A 21497-nucleotide genomic window follows, 5' to 3' on the forward strand; every position below is an offset into this window, starting at 1 on the left:
AAAAAGTGAATGGGCTGTGGAGTTATTTATAATTATCATTATGTTACACTTTTATTACAAAAGAACTGTTTGTATTATTTGTTTAAATTTCTTAAGTATCTAGGGCATAAAGGGAAATAAGTAAAAGATGCTCTCCTTTCCTGGTCCCTCTAATTCCATTCCCAAAGGCTTCTTGAATTCTATATGATTCCAGACTTTCTTTGTGCATATAAAGCACATATAATACATGTGTACATGTATACAAAGACAAACATACGTATACACATTATATTCTCTTTTAAGGAAATGGATCTCTGTTCCTGAAAATAATCTAGACCTATTCTATGGCTTATATGTCATTTCTCTAAACCCAAAATGAGTAATGAATAGACAAATCCCCAACCTGGCAGATGATATTAAATCTTTCAAGTACAAAAATGTTAAAATGAATATACTGAGCAGATAAAGACCTCAGAAATCTCCTAACACATCTTTGATGAAACAAATGGACATTAACCAGGGAAGCAAAAGTTACATTAAGGGGGGAAAGATGCACAGGTTGAAACAAACAAAAGGTCAGATGATAGGTTTATAAAAGGTGAAAGGATACAAGGAGGGATAAGACCTCATCCCTAAAATTTTAGGTCCTAGAGTTCCGCTACCATGTTCTCCCATTAAAGGAGTTATCAGAGACCTTATAACACTATTTGATGGAACAGATGAACCTTAATGAGGGCAAGCAACTTTGGAATGATTTTTACAGTCTTCTGTACTGGATAGCCCAGTGACATAATTCAGAAATTACACATTCATACATTTTTATGACAAGCGCAAGGAAGCAGTCATACTTTGCAGCATAATTAAAGAGACTTCAACCAGGGATGGCAGAAGAGGTAGGACTGCTCTTCTTTTACCGTAACCCTTTTTCCCAGGTTTCAGCTTCCATTCTGCAGTCTCCAAGGAAAATCTAGAACCAGTATTTCAGAGTTAAAGGGAGTTCCTGTAAGTCAAAACAAAATCACTTCCTCTTTATGAGCTATAAGGAAAAATATAGTTTTTCCTTGAATTTACAAGGGGCAAGACAAATTAGAATAATAAACTTTAGAATTTCAATATAGAGTAATAAAAATATTTGGTTATCAAACAATAGTATTACTCTATTATTTCTCAATATTAATAGGATTTCTACTTGCTTAAAGAGAACCTAAAGCAGAAAAGCTTTTACCTAACTAAATAAGCTTTTTTGTTACCTTCTCATCCAAGGTAATATATAAAGACAAAAACCTCAGTTTTACTAGAGTTAGTTCTTTGAAAGGGCACACGAGTAAGATGGTGCTGAACATTAACAGCATGAACAGCTAAAATGAGACAGAAAGACTAGACAACTTCCCAGTCACTTACTTATTTAAGTGGTGCTCTTCAAATACAACAAAATTCTTTAAGATTTGAACACATTATGAAGGGACAACACATGAGAACTGTTGAGAAATTCAATTTAAACAATATTTTTTAATAACTATTTTTATGCTTATGTGCATACTTATATAATAGTAGGAAGTAAACAAAATATAAACTTTTTAAAATCCTATGGGAGAATATATTCATAAATGACAGATCCGATAAAGGCTTGACATCCAAAATATATAAAGGGTTCACGTACCTCAACAAACAAAAAGCAAACAATCCAATTAAAAAATGGGCAGAGGAGCTGAACAGAGAGTTCTCCAAAGAAGAAATTCAGATGGCTAACAGACACATTAAAAGATGCTCCACATCACTAGTCGTCAGAGAAATGCAAATTAAAAACACAATGAGATATCACCTCACACCAGTAAGGATCGCCACCATCGAAAAGACAAACAACAAGAAATGTTAGTGAGGATGTGGAGAAAGGGGAACCCTCCTACATTGCTGGTGGGAATGTAAACTAGTTCAACCATTGTGGAAAGCAGTATGGAGGTTCCACAAAAAACTAAAAATAGAAATACCATTTGACCCAGGAATTCCACTCCTAGAATTTACCCTAAGAATGCAGGAGCCACTTTTAAAAAGACATATGCACCCCTATGTTTATCGCAGCACTATTTACAATAGCCAAGAAATGGAAGCAACCTAATGTCCATCAGTAGATGAATGGATAAAGAAGATGTGGTACATATACACAATGGAATATTATTCAGCCATAAGAAGAAAACAAATCCTACCATTTGCAACAACATGGATGGAGCTAGAGGGTATTATGCTTAGTGAAATAAGCCAGGTGGAGAAAGACAAGTATCAAATGATTTCACTCATCTGTGGAGTATAAGAACAAAGAAAAAAAACTGAAGGAGCAAAACAGCAGCGGACTCACAGAACCCAAGAATGGACTAACAGTTACCAAAGGGAAAGTGACTGGGGAGGATGGTTGAGAAGGGAGGGATAAGGTGGGGGTGGGGGAAGGGGACATTATGATTAGCATGTATAATGTGGGAGGGGGGGCAGCACAGGGAAGGCTGTACAGCATGGAGAGGACAGGTAGTGATTCTACTGCATCTTACTATGCTGCTGGACAGTGACTGCAATGGCGTATGTGGAGGGAACTTGGTGATGGAGGGAGTCTAGTAACCATAATGTTCCTCATGTAATTGTAGATTAATGATACCAAAAAAAAAATCCTAGGAAGACGTCCTTTGATGAAAAGACATATGAAGCATAAATTATAGTGACCTTACAGTATTCTAAATCCTGAAAACATTAGATCCACCTATATTTAAATACTTAAAAAAAAATTAAAACAAACAGAACTACCTTTCCAGAAGACCCAAGTGACTATCTTTTACAACAATGAAGAGTTGAATCTCAATATTATATGGCTTTGAGAACCTAAGCCATGGCCATCCAAAGGTACCATTATCAACTAGTATTTATAAAACACTTCAGCAATAATTCTGAACCTCTTCTTTCTTTTTCTTACAAAAAATTAAGTTTATGAAGAAAACAACAATCAGAAATCAGAATTATGTTATCCTATTCTCCCATTCTCTCTATATAAATGTATGCTATCATGAAATGCAAAGCTACTTTGTGCTACCATTTTACCACTAAGCATAATATAAACGTCAAATTTAAGTGTACAGAATTCCTGCCCTTTAGGAGGCTTGCAATTGATAAGAAAACACAAATATAATTTTTTAAATGCAAACAAACTGAAAAGTGCACATAAGAATAAACCAAACATTAAAGATGATGGCATGACAGGTGAGACAAAGGCCTCCTCCTAAAACCACATAAAATACAAAAATATAATTAATACAACTAATCCTGAAAGAGGAACAGGAAAGAAGGATGCACCAGACTGCATACATCTGGAGAAAAGAACAGGACAATATACCAAAGCTGTGAGCCGGTGAGACTCAAGCACTTCCCCCAAACCAGCACACCAGCGGAAGGAAGAGAAACGGGACAGGGAGAGAGTGGAGGCCTGGGACTGCTGAAAACCTAGCACTGAAGATCTGCTCTGGGAGCACAAACTGACACTGCATGCTGTTCTGCTGGTAAGTGGGGTTGGAAAGCTAAGACAGGCAGAATACCTGAAGAGATTGAGATTCCAGCCCCTTGTGGAAAACAGGGATCCATATCAAGCCGCTCTGGGACAAAGAAAGGTGGGCAGCCTGAGAGACTTCCTAACAGTGAGAGAGCTACTAAAGGGGCAAGGATTGCACAAAGCTTCCTGCTCAGGAGAAAGGATAGGTCGACAAAATTGTCTGGCACAATCTGCCCAGCAGGTTTGGAACTTTCAGGAGCTTCAGGCGCTCCATCTCCCTGGCTGGCTACAAAGCTCTAAGGCACCCCACCATGAAACACAACCTGCTGCACCTTTCTTCTGGCCAGCCAGCACCTGGCACACAAACCAGAAGCCCCTGCAGTGGCATCAGGCCAGCCAGAGGGAAGCCCCGCCTATGGCAGCTACAAACGGAAAGCAGAGGGGCTTACAACTGTGTGTTCAGCCCACTGGTTCTGGCAGTGGAAACAGGCATAGCAGCTGGGAAGCAGGAAACAGCTCTTTCCTCCCACAGGCACCAGCACCACTCCCCTGCGACACCCAACATGCTCCAGGAGCTGAGCAGCTCCAGAGAGTAGAGCTTCTGGCTACTATAGGGTGCCACATACAAATATGAAACATCAAAGGAAACTGGTTCAAACCCAAATCCCACAAACATCAGAAAAAGGGTCAAGTAAAACCGAACTCATTAATCTTCCTGAAAAAGATTTCAAAATACAAATCATAAACATGCTCATGGATGTACAGAAAAATATTTAAGAACCCAAGAACGAATTCAGGATGGAGATCCAGTCACTACAGAATACAATGGAGAGATTTAAAAGCAGATTAGATATGGTGGAGGAGTAGATAAATGGAATAGAAATCAGGGAAGAGGAATACAAAAAAGCTGAAGCACAGAGAGAATAAAGGATCTCTAGGAATGAAAGAATATTGAGAGAATTGTGTGACCAATCCAAACGGAACAATTTTCATAATAAAGGGGTACCAGAAGGAGAAGTGAGAGAAAAGGGATAGAAAGTGTTTTTCAGGAGGTAATTGCTGAAAGCTTCTCCACTCTGGGGAAGTAGATAGTCTCTCAGGCTGTGGAGGTGCACAGATCTCCCAACACAAGGGACCCAAGGAAGACAACACCAAGACATATAATAATTAAAATGGTAAAGATCAAGGATAAGGACAGACTACTAAAAGCAACCAGAGAGAGAAATAAGATCACATACAAAGGAAAACCCATCAAGCTATCATCAGATTTCATAACAGAAACCTTACAAGCCAGAAAGGGAGTGGCATGATATATTTAATGCAATGAAGCAGAAGGGCCTCAAACCAAGAATACTCTACCCAGCAAGAATATCATTTAAATTGAAGGAAGCATTAAACAATTTCCACATAAGCAAAAGTTGGGAGAACTTTCCTCCCACAAACCATCTCTACACTGTATTTTGGGGGGACTGCTATAGATGGGAGCGTTCCTAAGGCTAAATAGCTGTCACTAGAGGTAATAAAACCACAGTAAAGAAAGTAGAAGAATTAATTACTAAGCAAATGCAAAATTGAATCAACTACTCCCAAAGTCAGTCAAGGAACAAAGAGTACAGAATATGATACCTAATATATAAAGATTTGAGGAGGAAGAAAAAAGAGGAGAAGAAAAAGAACCTTCAGACTGTGTTTCCAATAGCATACTAAGTGAGTTAAGTTAGACTCTTAGATAGTAAGGACGTTGCACTTGAACCTTTGATAACCATGAATCTAAACCCTGCAATGGCAATAAGTACATATCTATCGATAATCACCCTAAATGTAAAGGGTCTGAATGCACCAATCAAAAGACACAGTCACTGAATGGATAAAAACACAAGGTCCGTCTATACGCTGCCTACAAGAGACTCACTTCAAACCAAAGACATACACATACTGAAAGTGAAGGGGTGGAAAAGATATTTCATGCAATTAATAGGGAGAAAAAAGTAGGAGTTGCAGTACTAGTATCAGACAAAATAGACTTCAAAACAAAGAAAGTCACAAGAGACAAAGAAGGACATTACATAATGATGAAGGGGTCAGTCAAACAAGAGGATATAACCATTATAAGTATCTATGCACCCAACACAGGAGCACCAACATATGTGCAACAAATACTGACAGAATTAAAAGAAATAGATTGCAATGCATTTATTCTACGAGACTTCAACACTTCATTCACTCTGAAGGACAGATCAACCAGACAGAAAATAAGTAAGGAGACAGAGGCAGTGAACAACACATTAGAACAGATGGATCTAACAGACATTTACAGAACTCTCCAACCAAAAGCAGCAGGATACACATTCTTCTCAAGTGCACATGGAACATTTTCAAGAATACATCATATACTAGGTCACAAAATGAGCCTCAGTAAATTCAAAATGACTGAAATTGTACCAACCAGCTTCTCAGACCACAAAGATATGAAACTAGAAATAAATTATACAAAGAAAATGTAAAATCCACAAATGCAGCCCATTTTTATTGCAGCACTATTTACAATAGCCAAGAAATGGAAGCAACCTAAGTGTCCATCAGTAGATGAATGGATAAAGAAGATGTGGTACATATACACAATGGAATATCATTCAGCCATAAGAAGAAAACAAATCCTACCATTTGCAATAACATGGATGGAGCTAGAGAGTATTATGCTCAGTGAAATGAGCCAGGTGGAGAAAGACAGGTATTAAATGATTTCCCTCATTTTTGGAGTATAACAATGAAGCAAAACTGAGGAACAAAACAGCAGCAGATTCACAGACTCAAAGAAGGGACTAGCAGTTACCAAAGTGAAGGGAGGGAGAAGGGGATTGAGGGGTATTATAATTGGGACACATGGTGTGGGGGGGAATCATGGGGAAGACAGTGTAGCACAGAGAAGGCTCATAGTGAATTTGTGGCATCTTGCTGCACTAATGGACAGTGACTGCATTGGAGTATGGGTGGGGACTTGATAATATGGGTAAATGTAGTAACCACATTGTTTTTTCATGTGAAACCTTCATAAGAGTGTAGATCAATAATACTTTAATAAAAATTTTTTTAAATAACATAAAATAATACCTCAATTTTTAAAAAGTTCAATCCACAAAAAATAAATAAATAAACCAAACAAAATCTAGTGCTTATTGGAAACCTACTGAGAGCAATGTGTTGGTCCAATAGCAATTAGTGGTCTAGTGCCCATCCTGTAGTCTGAATTGTTTCCCAATATGAGAAACAGGACTTCTTTGAGAAACAGGGGTTCCTCCAAATATGGCACAGGGAGGCTTCAAAAAAAGCCTGAAATATGTACCATGACAGAAAGCAAGGGTGATAGCAAAGAACACTGGCATTACATCAGAAGGATACAGAAGCCTACTTTCAAGGGCTGCAGCTAGCCAAAACATGAAAATTTGAGCAACAATAGAATAATGATTGTAAGAGGTTGACATAGAATACATAAAAACCGTAAGTTTATAGTGATATTCAAATAAAAAACCACTCACTGATCTTACAAAAACAACTCATTCTGAAAATTGGTGAATAAAAGGGAAGAAAAACCAAGCTTTTATGGAGCCCTTGTTGCAGTAACTATATTTCAGGAGAAACAGCTAATGAAATAAAGTTTCTACTTTGTAGAATAATTTCAGTTCAAAAATTTGGAAGGAATGAAAGAATCAGAAAATTCACTTTTGGAACCTCTAGAGAAACAGTGGATCTAGACCATGTACTCTTACCAAAAACAACAAAAACAACATGAATATCTTCAAGCCTCTGGATCTTTCCAGTTCACAGGAAATATGGAGGACAGGGGGACAAGGTAAAAGACACAGAAGCAATCAGTCAAATCCATATTTTAGGCTATTCTATCAAAGTGAGAACTTCATTTCTTCAACAAATACATGGCCAAATACAAGGTCAAACAAAAAAACAAAAAGATAGGGAATATTAAGAGAGACTTAAGAGATATGTCACCCAAATGCAATGTGTCTACTATGTATGCTAATCTTGATTTGAATAAGTAAACTATAAAATGATATATTTGAAACAATGACAGAAATAAAACACTGGCTAGCTTTTAGATAGCAATGAGAAATAAGGTTTATTAGGTGTTTTAGACTACAGTGTTTATGTTACTTAAAAGAAGCGTCCCCTGATGTAAATTACAGGCTTTAATTAATAATAATGTGTCAATATTTGTTCACCAATTGTAACAAATGTACCACACTAATGAAAGACATTAATAATGGGGGAAATTACAGGTAGGGAGGGCATATATGGGAACTCTGTACTTTCTGCTCAATTTTTTTGTACACTAAAATGGTCCTAGAAAGTAAAGATGACTAATTAAAGAAAGAAACTGGGACATGGGCTTGTTCTCCAATGAAGTTCTCCAATCCATTCTTAAAACTGGTCACATGAGGAGTTTCCATAGCATTATTATTTCATTTCTTCCAATTACACAGATCTCTCACATTTTCCTAATGTTTAACATAAACTACCTCTACTGTGGTACCACTCTGTTTTTTTGTTTGTTTGGTGGGGACAAGTGACTTAAGACTTTCTATGCTCCAATAGATATGCTACAATTTAATGAATTAATGAAATGATCAATTACCAACAAAGCTCTCATAGGTAAAATAATGTCTGTTAAAGTAAGATATGTTTCCAAGTCCCACAAATCTATTAACTTGTTGGTAATTCACAGCTATATGAAATAAAGAATATTTTCATTTAAAAAAGCCCATATCTGTTAGATGCAGATACTTAAGTATTTACAGATAACATGATTTCTAGAATTTCTTTTAAATACCACAGCAAATTGGGAAAACTGTTGAAGGAGGATATAAATGCAACAAGATTGGACAAACACTGATACTTATGACTCATGAAGCTGAGTACTGGGTACATGAATGTTCATTACATATTTCTATTCTGCGTATGTTTTAAATTTCTTACAATAAAAAGTCAGAGAAAAAACAAATTTAAGATTTGTCTATCTCACTGGATGATCCTAGACATGTGTCAAATTCTGTTAAGATTAGAATGGAAATCTAATTTTCTGAAAAATATTGATGGTTGTTTTTTTAGGTACTGCAGAATTTTTATTAGATTAGATTTGAAATCATAAGAAAGAATGTTTTTTCCTCTTACAGCAGCACTGCAAATAAAACTGTATTTATAAAAAAGAAAAAAAGAGAGTTCTGGTGAGATACAGCTCAAGAGATCATGAAAATGGATAAGTAAAGAAAGGCTGGATGTCACTATAAATAAATAAAACATTTATTTAAGATGGGCAAGAGTAGAAAAAAAAAGAATCTAACAGACTAGGGAGGCAATTATCCCCTTTACATACAGTTTCAAAGCAAATTAAATTGAAAAGTACAGGTCTGAAGATAGTATAAGCCACAAATGGACAGAAGGAAGTAACACGAATAAATGGTTATACAGAGATACATCTCTGAATAATGATGTTAGCAAAAAGAACAGCTCTGTAAGTTATATGGTTTTATTTTCTAGGGATGCTGTAGAGAATAATAGCTGAACAAAGGAGAAATACTACCTAATAAGCCTATAGACAGATGGTTTAGTTTAGAAGTGACTCAAACACATTTGTAAACACATTTGTAAAAACCAAGTACAATTCAGGAGTCTAGCTTGGTTCAATAGTCTGTCTTGTATTCAATTGTACGATACATCCATGACAGTCCAGATAGCCTTGAAAAGAGTTATCTGATGTAGTAGCACAGGCAAAGTCATTCAGAAAAGATGGGTTAAAATTCTAAGGACTTCATATCTTAGGGCCAATGGAAAAGGAACATACTAGGAATAAGAGTTAAGCATGAGCTGAGAAAATTGAGCACTGAAGGAATCCAGAAAAAGACATTATGTACATTTTGAAAAGGGGAATTGATTTATTAAAAGGAACAAAACTTAGGGTTCAGGCTAAATTCATCATAAAATATCTTTTTAACTTGTAAACAAACAAATCCTTAGACCTACTATCAAAGTTGAACATCAAGAGGGGTATTCAAATTGGCCAACATAATATGACTCTGAATTCACCACCTTACATGTAAAGACACATTGAATCTACATCTACATATAAAGCAATTCCTCCTGAAGAAATGAAGGCTGATTGAACAACTTCTGCTCAATAAAGTATAAAGAAACCACACAGAAACAGCAGGAAAGATGGAGACACGGTAACAACAGGAACCCCATACCCCCAATGCTAGGAACAGTAGCAGGGAGAGATATCACTGAGGGACTGAAATGCAGATTCATCTGCCCTGGTGCATAGAAAAAAAAAGTGGTTAAATACATCAAAAGGTTCATTCATTACAACCAGCAGAATTTATTCTAGGGATGCAAGGATGGTATAATATTCATAAACTAATCATTATCATATAGCACATTAACAAAAAGAAGGATAAAATCATATGATCATCTCAATAGATACTAAAAAAGCATTTGACAAAATTCAACAACCATTCATGATTAAAAAACTCTCAAGAAAATGGGTATAGAGGGAAAGTACCTCAACATAATAAAGGCTATATATGACTAACCCACAGCCAACATCATACTTAACAGCAAAAAGTTGAAAGCTTTTCCTCTAAGATCAGGAAAAAGACAAGTGTGTCCACTCTCACCACTTTTATTCAACAAAGTACTGAAAGTCCTAGGCATGGCAATCAAACAAAGAGATAAAAGGCATCCAAACTGGTAAGGAAGAAGTAAAACTGTCACTATTTGCAGATGACATGATACTATACACAGAAAACTCTAATGACTCCATCAAAAAACTATTAGAACTGAATTCAGCAAAGTTGTAGGATACAAAATTAACACACAGAAATCTACTGCATTCCTATATACTAACAACGAACTAGCACAAAGAAAAATCAGGAGAACAACTCCATTTACAGTTGCATCAAAAAGAATAAAATATCTAGGAATAAACCTAACCAAGGAAGTGAAAGAACTGCACTCTGAACTATAAGACACTCATGAGAGAAATTTAAAAAGATACCAATAAATGGAAATCTATCCTGTGCTCATGGGTAGGAAGAATTAATATTATCAAAATGGTCATCCTGCCCAAAGGAATTTAAGACTCAATGCAATCCCTATCAAAATACCAACTGCATTTTTCAATGAACTAGAATAAATAATTGCAAAATTCATATGGAACCACAAAAAACACCAAACAGCCAAAACAATCCTGAGAAGGAAGAATAAACCTGGGAGTATTATACTCCCTGACTTCAAGCTATATTACAAAGCTACAGTAATCAAAACAGTATTGTACTGGCACAAGAACAGACTCATGGATCAATGGAACAGAATAAAGAGCCCAGATATAAACCCATGCATATGTGGTTAATTAACATACAGTAAAGGAGTCATGAATATACAATGGGGAAAAGAAAGCCTCTTCAATAACTGGTGTTGGGAAAACTGGACAGCTACATGTAAAAGAATGAAACTGGATTACACTCTAACTCCATATACAAAAGTAAACTCGAAATGGATCAAAGACCTTAATGTAATTCATGAAACCATGAAACTCTTAGAAGAAAGCATAGGCAAAAATCTCTTGAAAGTAAGTATGAGCATTTCTTTTCCTGGCCATATTTTCTAGGGCAAGGGAACCAAAATAAAAAATATGGGACTATATCAAACTAAAAAGCTGCGGTATAGCAAAGGACACCATCAGTAGAACAAAAAGGCATCCTACAGTATGGGAAGATACATTCATAAACAACTTCTGATAAGGGGTTAATATTCAAAATATATAAAGAACTCATACAGCTCAACACCAAAAAAAACAAATAACTCAGATAAAAAATGGGCAGAGGATCTGAACAGACATTTCTCCAAAGAAATGATGAAAAGGCACATCAAAAGATGCTCCATATCATTATCAGGGAAATGCAAATCAAAGCCACAATGAAATATCACCTCACACCAGTTAGAATGGCCACCAACCAAAAGACAAGAAATGACAAATGTTGGTGAGGATGTGGAGAAAAGAGAACACTCCTACACTGTAGGTGGGAATGTCAATTGGTGCAACTGCCATGGAAAGCAGTATGGAAGTTCCTCAAAAAACTAGAAATAGAAATACCATCTGTTCCAGTAATTTCACTTCTAGGAATTTACCAGAAGAAAACAAAATCCCTGATTCAAAAAGATATGTACACCTCTGTGTTTACTGCTGCATTATTTACAATAACCAAGATATGGAAGCAAGCTAAGTGTCCATCAATAGATGAATGGATGAAGAAGATGTAGTAAACAATGGAATATTATTCAGCCATTAAAAAAATACTGCCATTTACAACAACATGGATGGATCTAGAGAGTATTATGCTCAGTGAAATAAACCAAGCAGAGAAAGACAAATACCAGATGATTTCATTTATTTGTAGAATATAAAAACAACAAAGCAAAACCGAAGGAACAAAACAGCAGTAGACTCATAGACACTGCGAAGTGACTGGTGATTACCACGGGGGAGGAGTTGGGGTGGGAGGGTGAGGGGGATAAAGGGACACAAAAATTCTCTATCATAATTTAAGTTGGTCATGAGATAGTAGTGCAGCATGGAGAATGTAGCCAATGATTCTGTAACATCTTCCTATGTTGACATATGGTAACTGCAATAATGGTGGTTAGGATTTAATAGTATGGGTAACTGTTAAACCAGTGTGTTGTATATTTGAAACCAAATAGGATTGTATATCAAGAATACATCAATTTAAAAAAGAGAGGAAAAAATAGTGGTTAAAAGGACAACTAGAATATAAGTGAAGAAAACAATTTACTAACCCTAGAGTATCTGCAGTTGGGTAACTACTGGAACTCTCTCCAGGATTAGAGGTACTGGCGAGTGCCATTGTTTATAATCCCACTCCACCTTGAAAGCATAGGTGGAAGCAAGTCCAGGGTTCTAGCCACCCAGCTGCATCAGGGAACTCCAGGACCCCAAACTGTACCTGTTCCATCCATCCCAACAAGGCAAAAACCCTGCCCAAGCCCGTCCAAACTTCAGTTATCCAACCAAGCATGAGCACAATGCCCACTGTGACACCACCAACTGACTCCCACTATACTTCCAGCCATACTGTCAGGGGCTCCCTGTGTGGAGCACCCCTGGAAATCCTTGGCCCATGCCCTCTTCAGCTCCAGCAGTCCCAACAGGGTGACCCCTGCACAGTGTGCATTGGGACCACCCAGCCCAAGGCTCCTGCAACTCCAGCCAGCCAGCCAAACCTATTAGGCACATGTATTCTATACAGGGGACATTTCCTCAAAAGGTCACTCCATCAAGACTGAGAGAGTGAGCTATTTCCCCTAATTCATAGAAATAAACACAAAAAGTCAAAATGAGGAGACAGAATATACTTGAAACAAGAGAACAAGGTAAAACTTCAAAAAGAGAATAAAATAAAACAGAATTAAGCAATCAACCTGATAAAGAGCTCAAAGTAATGGTTATAAAGATGGTCACCAGATGTGAGATGAGTGGATGAACTCAATGAGACTTATCATTTACATTATATGGATCCCAGGAAGAAGAAAGAGTGAGAAAGGGTCAGAAAAATTATTTGAAAAAATCATAGTTGAGAATTTCCCTAATGTGGGGAAGGAAACAGACATTCAGTCCAGGAAGCACAGGGAGCTCCAAGCAAGATAAACCTTAAGGAGATCCATGCCAAGACATAATAATTAAAATGTCAAAGATTAAAGATAGAGAATCTTAAAAGCAGCAAAAAGAAAGTAACTTCTTACATACAAGGGGAACCCTATAAGGCTATCAAATGATTTTTCAGCAGAAACTTTTGCAGGCCAGAAGGGAGTGGCATAATATATTCAAAGTGCTGAAAGGAAAACACCTACAACCAAAATGATCTACTGGGCAAGGCAAGGTGATCATTCAAAACTGAAGGAGACAGAGCTTTCCAGATAAATGAAAGTTAAAGGAGTTCATCACTAAACCAGCCTTATGAGAAATGTTAAAGGGACTTAAGCAGAAAAGGTCATAACTAGAAGAAAATATTGAAAGGGAAAACTTACTCTAAATGTACATGATCTAAATGCTCCAATCAAAAGACATAGGGTAACTGTATGTATATTAAAAAAAAGACCCATCTATTTGCTCCTACAAGAAACACACTTCAGATCTAAAGACATACAGAGACTGAAAGTGAAAGGATGGAGAAAGAGAATCCATACAAATGGAAGCGAAAAAAGTACTGAGGTGGCAATACTTTTATCAAACAAAATAGACTTCACACAAAGACTGTAACAAGAGACAAAAAAGGGCATTATATAATGACATGTAATACCCAACAGGAGGATAGAAAAACTGTAAATATCTATACACCCAACATAGGAGCAACTAAATATTAACTGACATAAAGGGAGAAAGTGACAGAAATACAATAATAGGAGGGGGCTTTAACACCCACTTGCATCAACAGATAGATCATTCAGACAGAAAAATCAATAAGGAAACAGGGGCTTTGAATGATACATTAGGCCAGATGGACATTCCATCCAAACATAGTAGTATACATATTCTTTTCAAGTGCACATGGAACATTCTCCAGGACTTGTTAGACTACTAAACAAGTCTCAACAAATTTAAGAAGACTGAAATCACATCATGCATTTTTTTCTGACTACAATGATATGAAACTAGAAATCAATTACAAGAAAAAAACTGGAAAAAAACACAAACATGTGGAGGCTAAACAGCATGCTACCAAACAACCAATTGATGGATAAATGAAGAAATCAAAGAGGAAATAAAAAAATACCTGGACAGAAATGAAAACAGAAACACAGTGGCTTAAAATCTTTGGGACACAGAATAGCAGTTCAAAAACAAAAATATATAGCAATACAGGCCTACCTCAAGAAACAAGAAAAATATCAAATTAATAATCTAACCTTACACCAAAAAGGTAAAAAACAGAAGAACAAAGCCCAAAGTTAGTAGAAGGAAGGAAATAATTAGATCAAAGCAGAAATAAATTAGAGACTAAAAAAAAAAAAAACACTTAGATCTGGTTGTTTGAAAAGATAAACAAAATTGATAAATCATTAGCCAGACCCATCAGGAAAAAAAGAAGGAAAACTCAAATGCATAAAATCAGAAATAAAAGACAAGTTATAACCAATACCACAAAAATACAAAGGATTATAAGAGATTACTGTGAAAAATTATATGTCAACAAGTGGGACAACCTAGAAGAAATGGATAAATCCTAGAAGCATACAATCCCCCACGTATGAAGCAGGAAGAAATAGAAAACTTGAATAGACCAATTACTAGGAACAAAATTGAACTAGTAATCAAAAAACTACCAATAAATAAAAGTCCACAACCAGATGGCTTCACAGGTGAACTATACCAAATACTTAAGAGTTAGTACCTAACCTTCCTAAACTACTCCAAGAATGGAAGAGGGAGAAATTATTCCAAAATCATCTTATGAGGTCAGCATTACTGATACCAAACCAGAGAAAGACTGCAAAAAAAGAAAATTACAGACCAATATCTCTGATAATATAGATATAAAAATCCTCAAGAAAATATTAGCAACCTAAATTAAACAATACATTTAAAAAGATCATTTACCATGATCAAGTGGGATTCCCAGAATGGTTCAATATCTGCAAATCAATGATACAACACATTAACAACAGGAAGAATAAAAACCATATGACCATGTCATTAAAAAAAGAATTTAACAAAAATCAAGATCAATTCATCATCAAAACTCTCAACAAAGTAGGTATAGAAGGAACATACCTCAACCTAATCAAGGATATACACGACAAACTCAAAAATTGCATCATAATAAATGGTGAAAAGCTGAAAGCTTTTTCTCTAAGTTAGGAACAAGACAAGGATGTCCACTCCTACCACTTTTATTCAACATAGTTCTGGAAGTCCTAGCCACAGCAGTTAGACAAGAAAAAGTAAAAGGCATCCAAATTGTGAAAGAAGTAGTAAAACTGTCATGATTTGCAGATGACATACTATAAGTAGTCTAAAGACCCACCAAAAAAAAGTATTAGAGCTAATAAATGAATTCAGTAAAAGTTACAAAATACTAAATACTAAAGACTCCACCAATAAAAAGTATTAGAACTAATAAATGAATTCAGTAAAGTTGCGAAATACAAAGTTGATATACAGAAATCTATTTTGTTTTGATAGACTAATAATGGCCTACTAGAAAGTATCAAACTAGAAGTTTGAAAACAATTCTATTTACAATTTCATCAAAAAGAATAAATACTTAGGAATAAATTTAACCAAAGAAGTGAAAGATGGTACTCTGAAAACTATAATACACAGAGAACTTGAAGATGACAGAAATGAGTGCAAAGATATACGAAGCTCATGGATTAGGAAAATCAATGTTTTTAAAATGTTCATACTGCCTAATGCACTTCACAGATTCAATGTAATCCCCATCAAAATACCACTGGCGCTTTTCACATAACTATAACAAAGAATCCTAAAATTTGTTTGGAACCACAAAAGACCCCAAATAGCCAAAGCAATCTTGAGAAAGAACAAAGCTAGAGGTATAACATACTGAGATTTCAAACTACAGTACAAAGCTATAGTAATCAAAACAGTATGGTACTGGCACAAAGACAGACACATAGGTCAATGTAACAGAATAGAGGGCCCAGAAGTAAATCATGCTTGTGACAAAGGAGGCAAGAATATATAATGGGGAAAAGACAGTCTCTTCAATAAATCGTGCTGGGAAAACTGGACAGCTACATACACTTTCTTACACTAAACACAAAATTAAAATAGAAAAGGGCTAAAGACCTAAATGTAAGACCTCAAACCATACATTTCCTAAAAGAAAACATAGGCAGTAAGCTCTTGGACACTGGCTTTATCAAGTTTTCTCTAGATAATGTCTCCCCAGGCAAGGTAAGCAAAAGGAAAAATAAACAAATGGGACTACATCAAATTAAAAAGCTTCTGCATGGTGAAGGAAACCATCAACAAAATGAAACAGCAATCTACAGGAGGATAAATTTACAAATGACATATGTGATAAGGGGTTAATATTCAAAGTATATGAAGAACTCATACAACTCAATACCATAAAAACAAATAACCTGATTAAGAAATGGGCAGAGCACCTGAACATTTTTCCAATGCAGATATACAGATGGCCAACAGACATATAAAAAGATGCTCAACATCATTAATAATTAGGGAAATGCAAATCAAGACCACAGTGAGGTATCACCACACATCATTCAGAATGGTTATCAAAAAAAAAAATTATAAAATATTGATATGAAAAGTAAAATAATCCCAGGAATGAAAAGTACAACATAGGGAATATAGTCAGTAATACAGTAATAACTTTGTATAATGAAACATAGTAACTACTTTGTAATGTATAAGTACTTAAACATTAAAAGTGGTAAGTACTCATCATGGTTAAGTACTTTGTAATGTATATAATTGTTGAATCACTATGTTCTACACCTGAAAATAATATAACAATATAATATTGCACATGAACTATAGTTCAATAAATAAGTAAAAACAAAAACACCCCAAAATTTAACAACAATATAAAATGAACCTATCTTATAAAGGGTTAGCCCCTGGTTCTATCTTTTCCTTACACAGTTAGCCTTTTTATTGGGGTTACTGAGTAAGAAGTCATTATGCCAACAAAGAGCAGTTCATCCCCATTAACATGTTCTCAAAAGCATCCAGATGCCAGAGCACCCTCGACAAAAGTTGTGAGGCATAAGTATGCAGAAGGCATAAATTAGGAAGCCAAGAAAAGAGAGTCAAGGGTTGCCTTACTGAAATACAGACCAGAAGATAAAACCTATTAACTTTTGGAAAGTGAAGAGTTCTGAGGACAATGCTGTCATGTGGTTATGAGCAGACAGGAAGAATATTTTAGGTAATAGTATGAAAGTTAAAATAGTCAGAAGGAAAGGAGAGACTTAGTATCCAAGATCTCCAATTCATCCATTAAAATGTGTTAAACTGATCTTCAAGCTTTACCACACAGAATCCTGAGCAAGCCAATGCCAAAATATGCAGGAGAACCTACTGAAAGGGCTACAGAGCTGTATCCTGCCTCACTCGGAAGCATCTCCTCAGGACCAAGTAAGAGGAAGACTGGTGAAGTGGCACTGCCCAGGCCAAATTGATGCTGACATATCCATTATGGGCTTAGTTGAGAGTAAAACAAATCTCTTGGGATTCTGTAACCCAGGAAAAAGCAGGTCCAGCTGCACCTGTTTGTGGCCTCTATGAACTGAGCTGAGAACAGCAACAAAAAAATAGGGAGAAAGGAAAAAGGAGAAAAAGAAAGTGCCATCTTTTTCCTTACTCTCCCTTCTCCAATTATCTGTTTTTTTTTTCTATTAGCAACAACAGGTGCTGATCTATCCATTGTCTTCCTGATTTCACATGCTTCAGGAAAGCTAAGTATGGGTTAAACATGACTATTAAAGAGATTTATAATTTTATTAGCATCATGCTCTAATCAAATGAACCAACTGGTAGAGAAACTTGGATAATCAGACAGCTTAAGGAAAGGGGCAATGATTAAAAGAATAGATACTGTCAGACATACAACACGTATTTTATTAACTTAATAGAAACTAACTTGCTAGAAAAACAAACATCATGGATCCACAAGGAGAGCACATTCACCTTTAGAGGCTACACAGCCATGAATCTGAAGGTCCTTGGGTACAAAGTATTTTGTACTTGCTATTTCTACCAACTGCAGTTATGTCCACCGACTACAGCAACTTCCTTTGCTCTGTATGTTAGTACTAAGTTCCTGTAGGTACTAGCAGATATCCTGTAACAATATCAAACCTACTAGAGCTTAACAAGACTACTTCATGTGCCATCATGCCCATTTAATTTTGATTTAGATATAACATTTAAATAACAGTAATTTCAGATTACGTCATTAAAATGAAAACACACAAATGAGTAAAATGAGTACAAATGAGTAGTATATTCAGGGTTTTATGTCATTGGATTATGTCAGAAAAAAAACTACTTATCCTTGTAAAAAGTAGGGAACTAAGTAGTAAAACTGACCTCAAAAGTGATAGTTATTCTAGGATGTTGAAGTCAATGAAGTTAACATATAACAAATAGTATTATTTTAAACCTAATCTGCATTGTAATTTAAAGGCAGCTTCCTTACTGTGATTAAAACATGTTTAACATCCAAAGACATTAGTAGAAACAACTCAGAGGTATTAATGTTTGGTTGTTAAAAAAACCATCAAATTTTACTGTAACAGACTTAAGAAAATACCTATAGATGATTACCTCAGGTAATTCACTCTTTCATCCTTACTATCCATGAAAAGGAATTCCCAAAATCCAATTAATCTCTAAGCAATCAATATTCTACTATTACAAGCCAGTGATAAACTTTCTAAGAGAAAAATACTTGGCATGTTATACCAAGCTGGCACCAGAATATTCAATTAATAGAAGAGAATGTAATTGAGGTTCAGAAAGATAAAAATAAATCATAAATTGGTGTATCATACAAAGCAGCTTACCTTGTAGTTTTTTCAATACAGCAACCTCCATTTTCAGAACCTGTTTTGGTTGCTGAGCTGATTCCACCTTCAGAGCAGCGTTTTCCCTGGTAAGCATGTCCAAGGCATCGTAAATTTCTCCAAAGCCCCCGCCCCCAATCTTCCTCAACTGCATGGGAAATAAAAGAAGAACATACACTAAATTATTAGAAGATTCTAACCAGAAACAAACTCATCTCTTCTACTTAGAAAATAATACAGAATTTTATTTTACCATCCCTATTTTAGGTTAAAAGATATTGACATTGTTAAATTAATAAAACCATATTCCAAGAAGAAAACATGCCTAGAAATAACATCAAAACCTTTTTCATGGATTTGACCACAAAATGTAAATTATTTCAGCCACGAACAATTTTAAAATTTAATCTACAGCCAACATCAGAAATGTTGCAAAGAACACTATTTTTGAAAGCCCCAGAAATGCCTCTCAACTAGATTTGTTGTTTTAATTCTAAAGCAATCATTTGAAGACTTTTTAAACCATTAAGTCTTTTTCCAATTGAAATCTGCTCTGAAATCTGGTTTAAATATGTATGTGGGGAGGTTGGGGGTAAGGGTGCAAGGCAGAAGCCCAGCCCTCTCAGCAACATTTACCCTGTTCCATGAAACATCGAGCAGGCACAGAGTTCACTATGAAGTTATATGCTCAAATAAGAGTAAACTAATCAAATTAAACACTTTCATTAAACACATTTTTCCTGATAAAATGTGTTAGCTTAACTACAAATAACTGGATCTTTGAGTTATAAGTAAGTTCTAAAATGCCAGTGACAACTGGACCTACAGAGATGTGGGAAATTGGAGTGGTTGATATATACTTCACACTAGAAATAGCATGAAATTAGCCTTCTTCCATTTCCTAAAGATAGGTCTTCTCCTTACCATATTATTAAACATCTCCTTTGTGATGTAATGTAGGAAGTCATCACTGGAGTTAAAAGGCCTAAAACTTAATCACTCCAGAGACATCACCTTAAGTCCTACTTCTTTCGCTGCTGGATCTGTGCAGATTATTGCATCTAAACTGATTTATCTTCTGACTTTCTGTAGGAATGATTTGCTTAATCACTTAATTAATCTTTTTTTAAGCTAAAAACCTCAGATGTCAGTTGTATTAATACACTATATTGCTTTTTAACTCTATGTTGTTTAATTTTCCATTACCAATGTCTTAGCCCTCTACAATAAAGCTAAGCTTCTTCAGATAGAGGGCTACTCTTTCTATTTTTGTTTCTGCAAAGTGGCAAAGAGGTACCTATATAATTATTGCTAAGTAACTATTCATTGCTTTGTATATATGAGCCATAATCCTTCGTAATTCTAGTTTGGTGATGGGAAGTGATACCATGAGGAATAAGCTTGGGATTAAAAAAGCTTCAGAATTTAATTTCAGTTAAATAAATTGCTCTGGGTTGGGCCCTGATTAGACTTATGATTCTGAATATTTTGTCCATTAAAAAAGGCTAGTGTAAATTTAAAAATTCATAAACAGTACCAAAGGGCCATCCTTGTAAATATGGACTGTGATGAAAGGTGGCTTCATGTGTACCTCACAAAAATCCTTACATAATGCCAGAATAAAAAATCCAAGTCAAAGTAAATTACTTTGCCCATTGGTCTATTTCCATAATGTCACTTGAACAAAAGGAGAGCATTAATTCTTTTTTATTGAACTTGACAAAGCCCTAAGATATCATCAGTCTTGTGAGGCAAAAAACCAGAGGCAGTTTACTATGATGGGGTATACAGATTAGAGAAAGAATAGAGGAAAGGCCTGTGGCAGACTGTGTTTCCAAAGATGGTCACAACAATACCACCCACCCTTTTTGCTCTTCTTCAATGTGACCTTGCTACTCCCCCTTCAAGGGGTAGAATCCATTTCCTCACCCCCTTGTGGATCTTGTGACTGCTTTAACCACTTCAACCAACAGAACATAGTGAAGTAACACTGCACCAGTTTTGAGAATAGTCCTTAACCAGCCCTGAATTTCTGTTTCCTGTCTCCCAAGAGCTGGCCATCATGTAGAAAGTTTGACCACCCTGAGAAGACATAGCCTTGCAGAGAGGCCCTAGAAAATAAACTCCCAGCTTGGGGGAGTAAGGGAACTAAAGACTCCTAAAGTACCGAACAAGCCATTTGGAAGTGGATCTTCCAATCCAACCAACTCTACTCATGTCACATGGCTAAGAGACAAACTCTTCCTCAATTCCTAATCCACAAAAATGTAGGCAAAATGAATTATTGTTTTAAGCTTCTAAATTTTGATATAGTTTGTTACATAATGATAGATAATTCAAA

At 35.7% G+C, this 21497-nt stretch overlaps 1 protein-coding gene across 3 annotated transcripts in view; it reads right to left on the bottom strand.

The window, feature by feature from the left end:
* TTBK2 (tau tubulin kinase 2) overlaps positions 1–21497 on the bottom strand; it is a 197845-nt gene that overhangs the window by 112127 nt on the left and 64221 nt on the right. The window contains exon 3 of one of the 3 annotated variants that reach the window (XM_036923691.2): positions 19157–19304. In XM_036923691.2, the coding sequence (XP_036779586.2) occupies positions 19157–19304 (148 nt within the window). Of the gene's footprint in view, positions 1–19156; positions 19305–21497 lie in introns of those variants that run through there. The other 2 variants (XM_057488748.1, XM_057488749.1) reach the window with 2 other exon arrangements.

Source organism: Manis pentadactyla, chromosome 11 (assembly GCF_030020395.1).
Source record: "Manis pentadactyla isolate mManPen7 chromosome 11, mManPen7.hap1, whole genome shotgun sequence".
NCBI lineage: Eukaryota > Metazoa > Chordata > Mammalia > Pholidota > Manidae > Manis > Manis pentadactyla.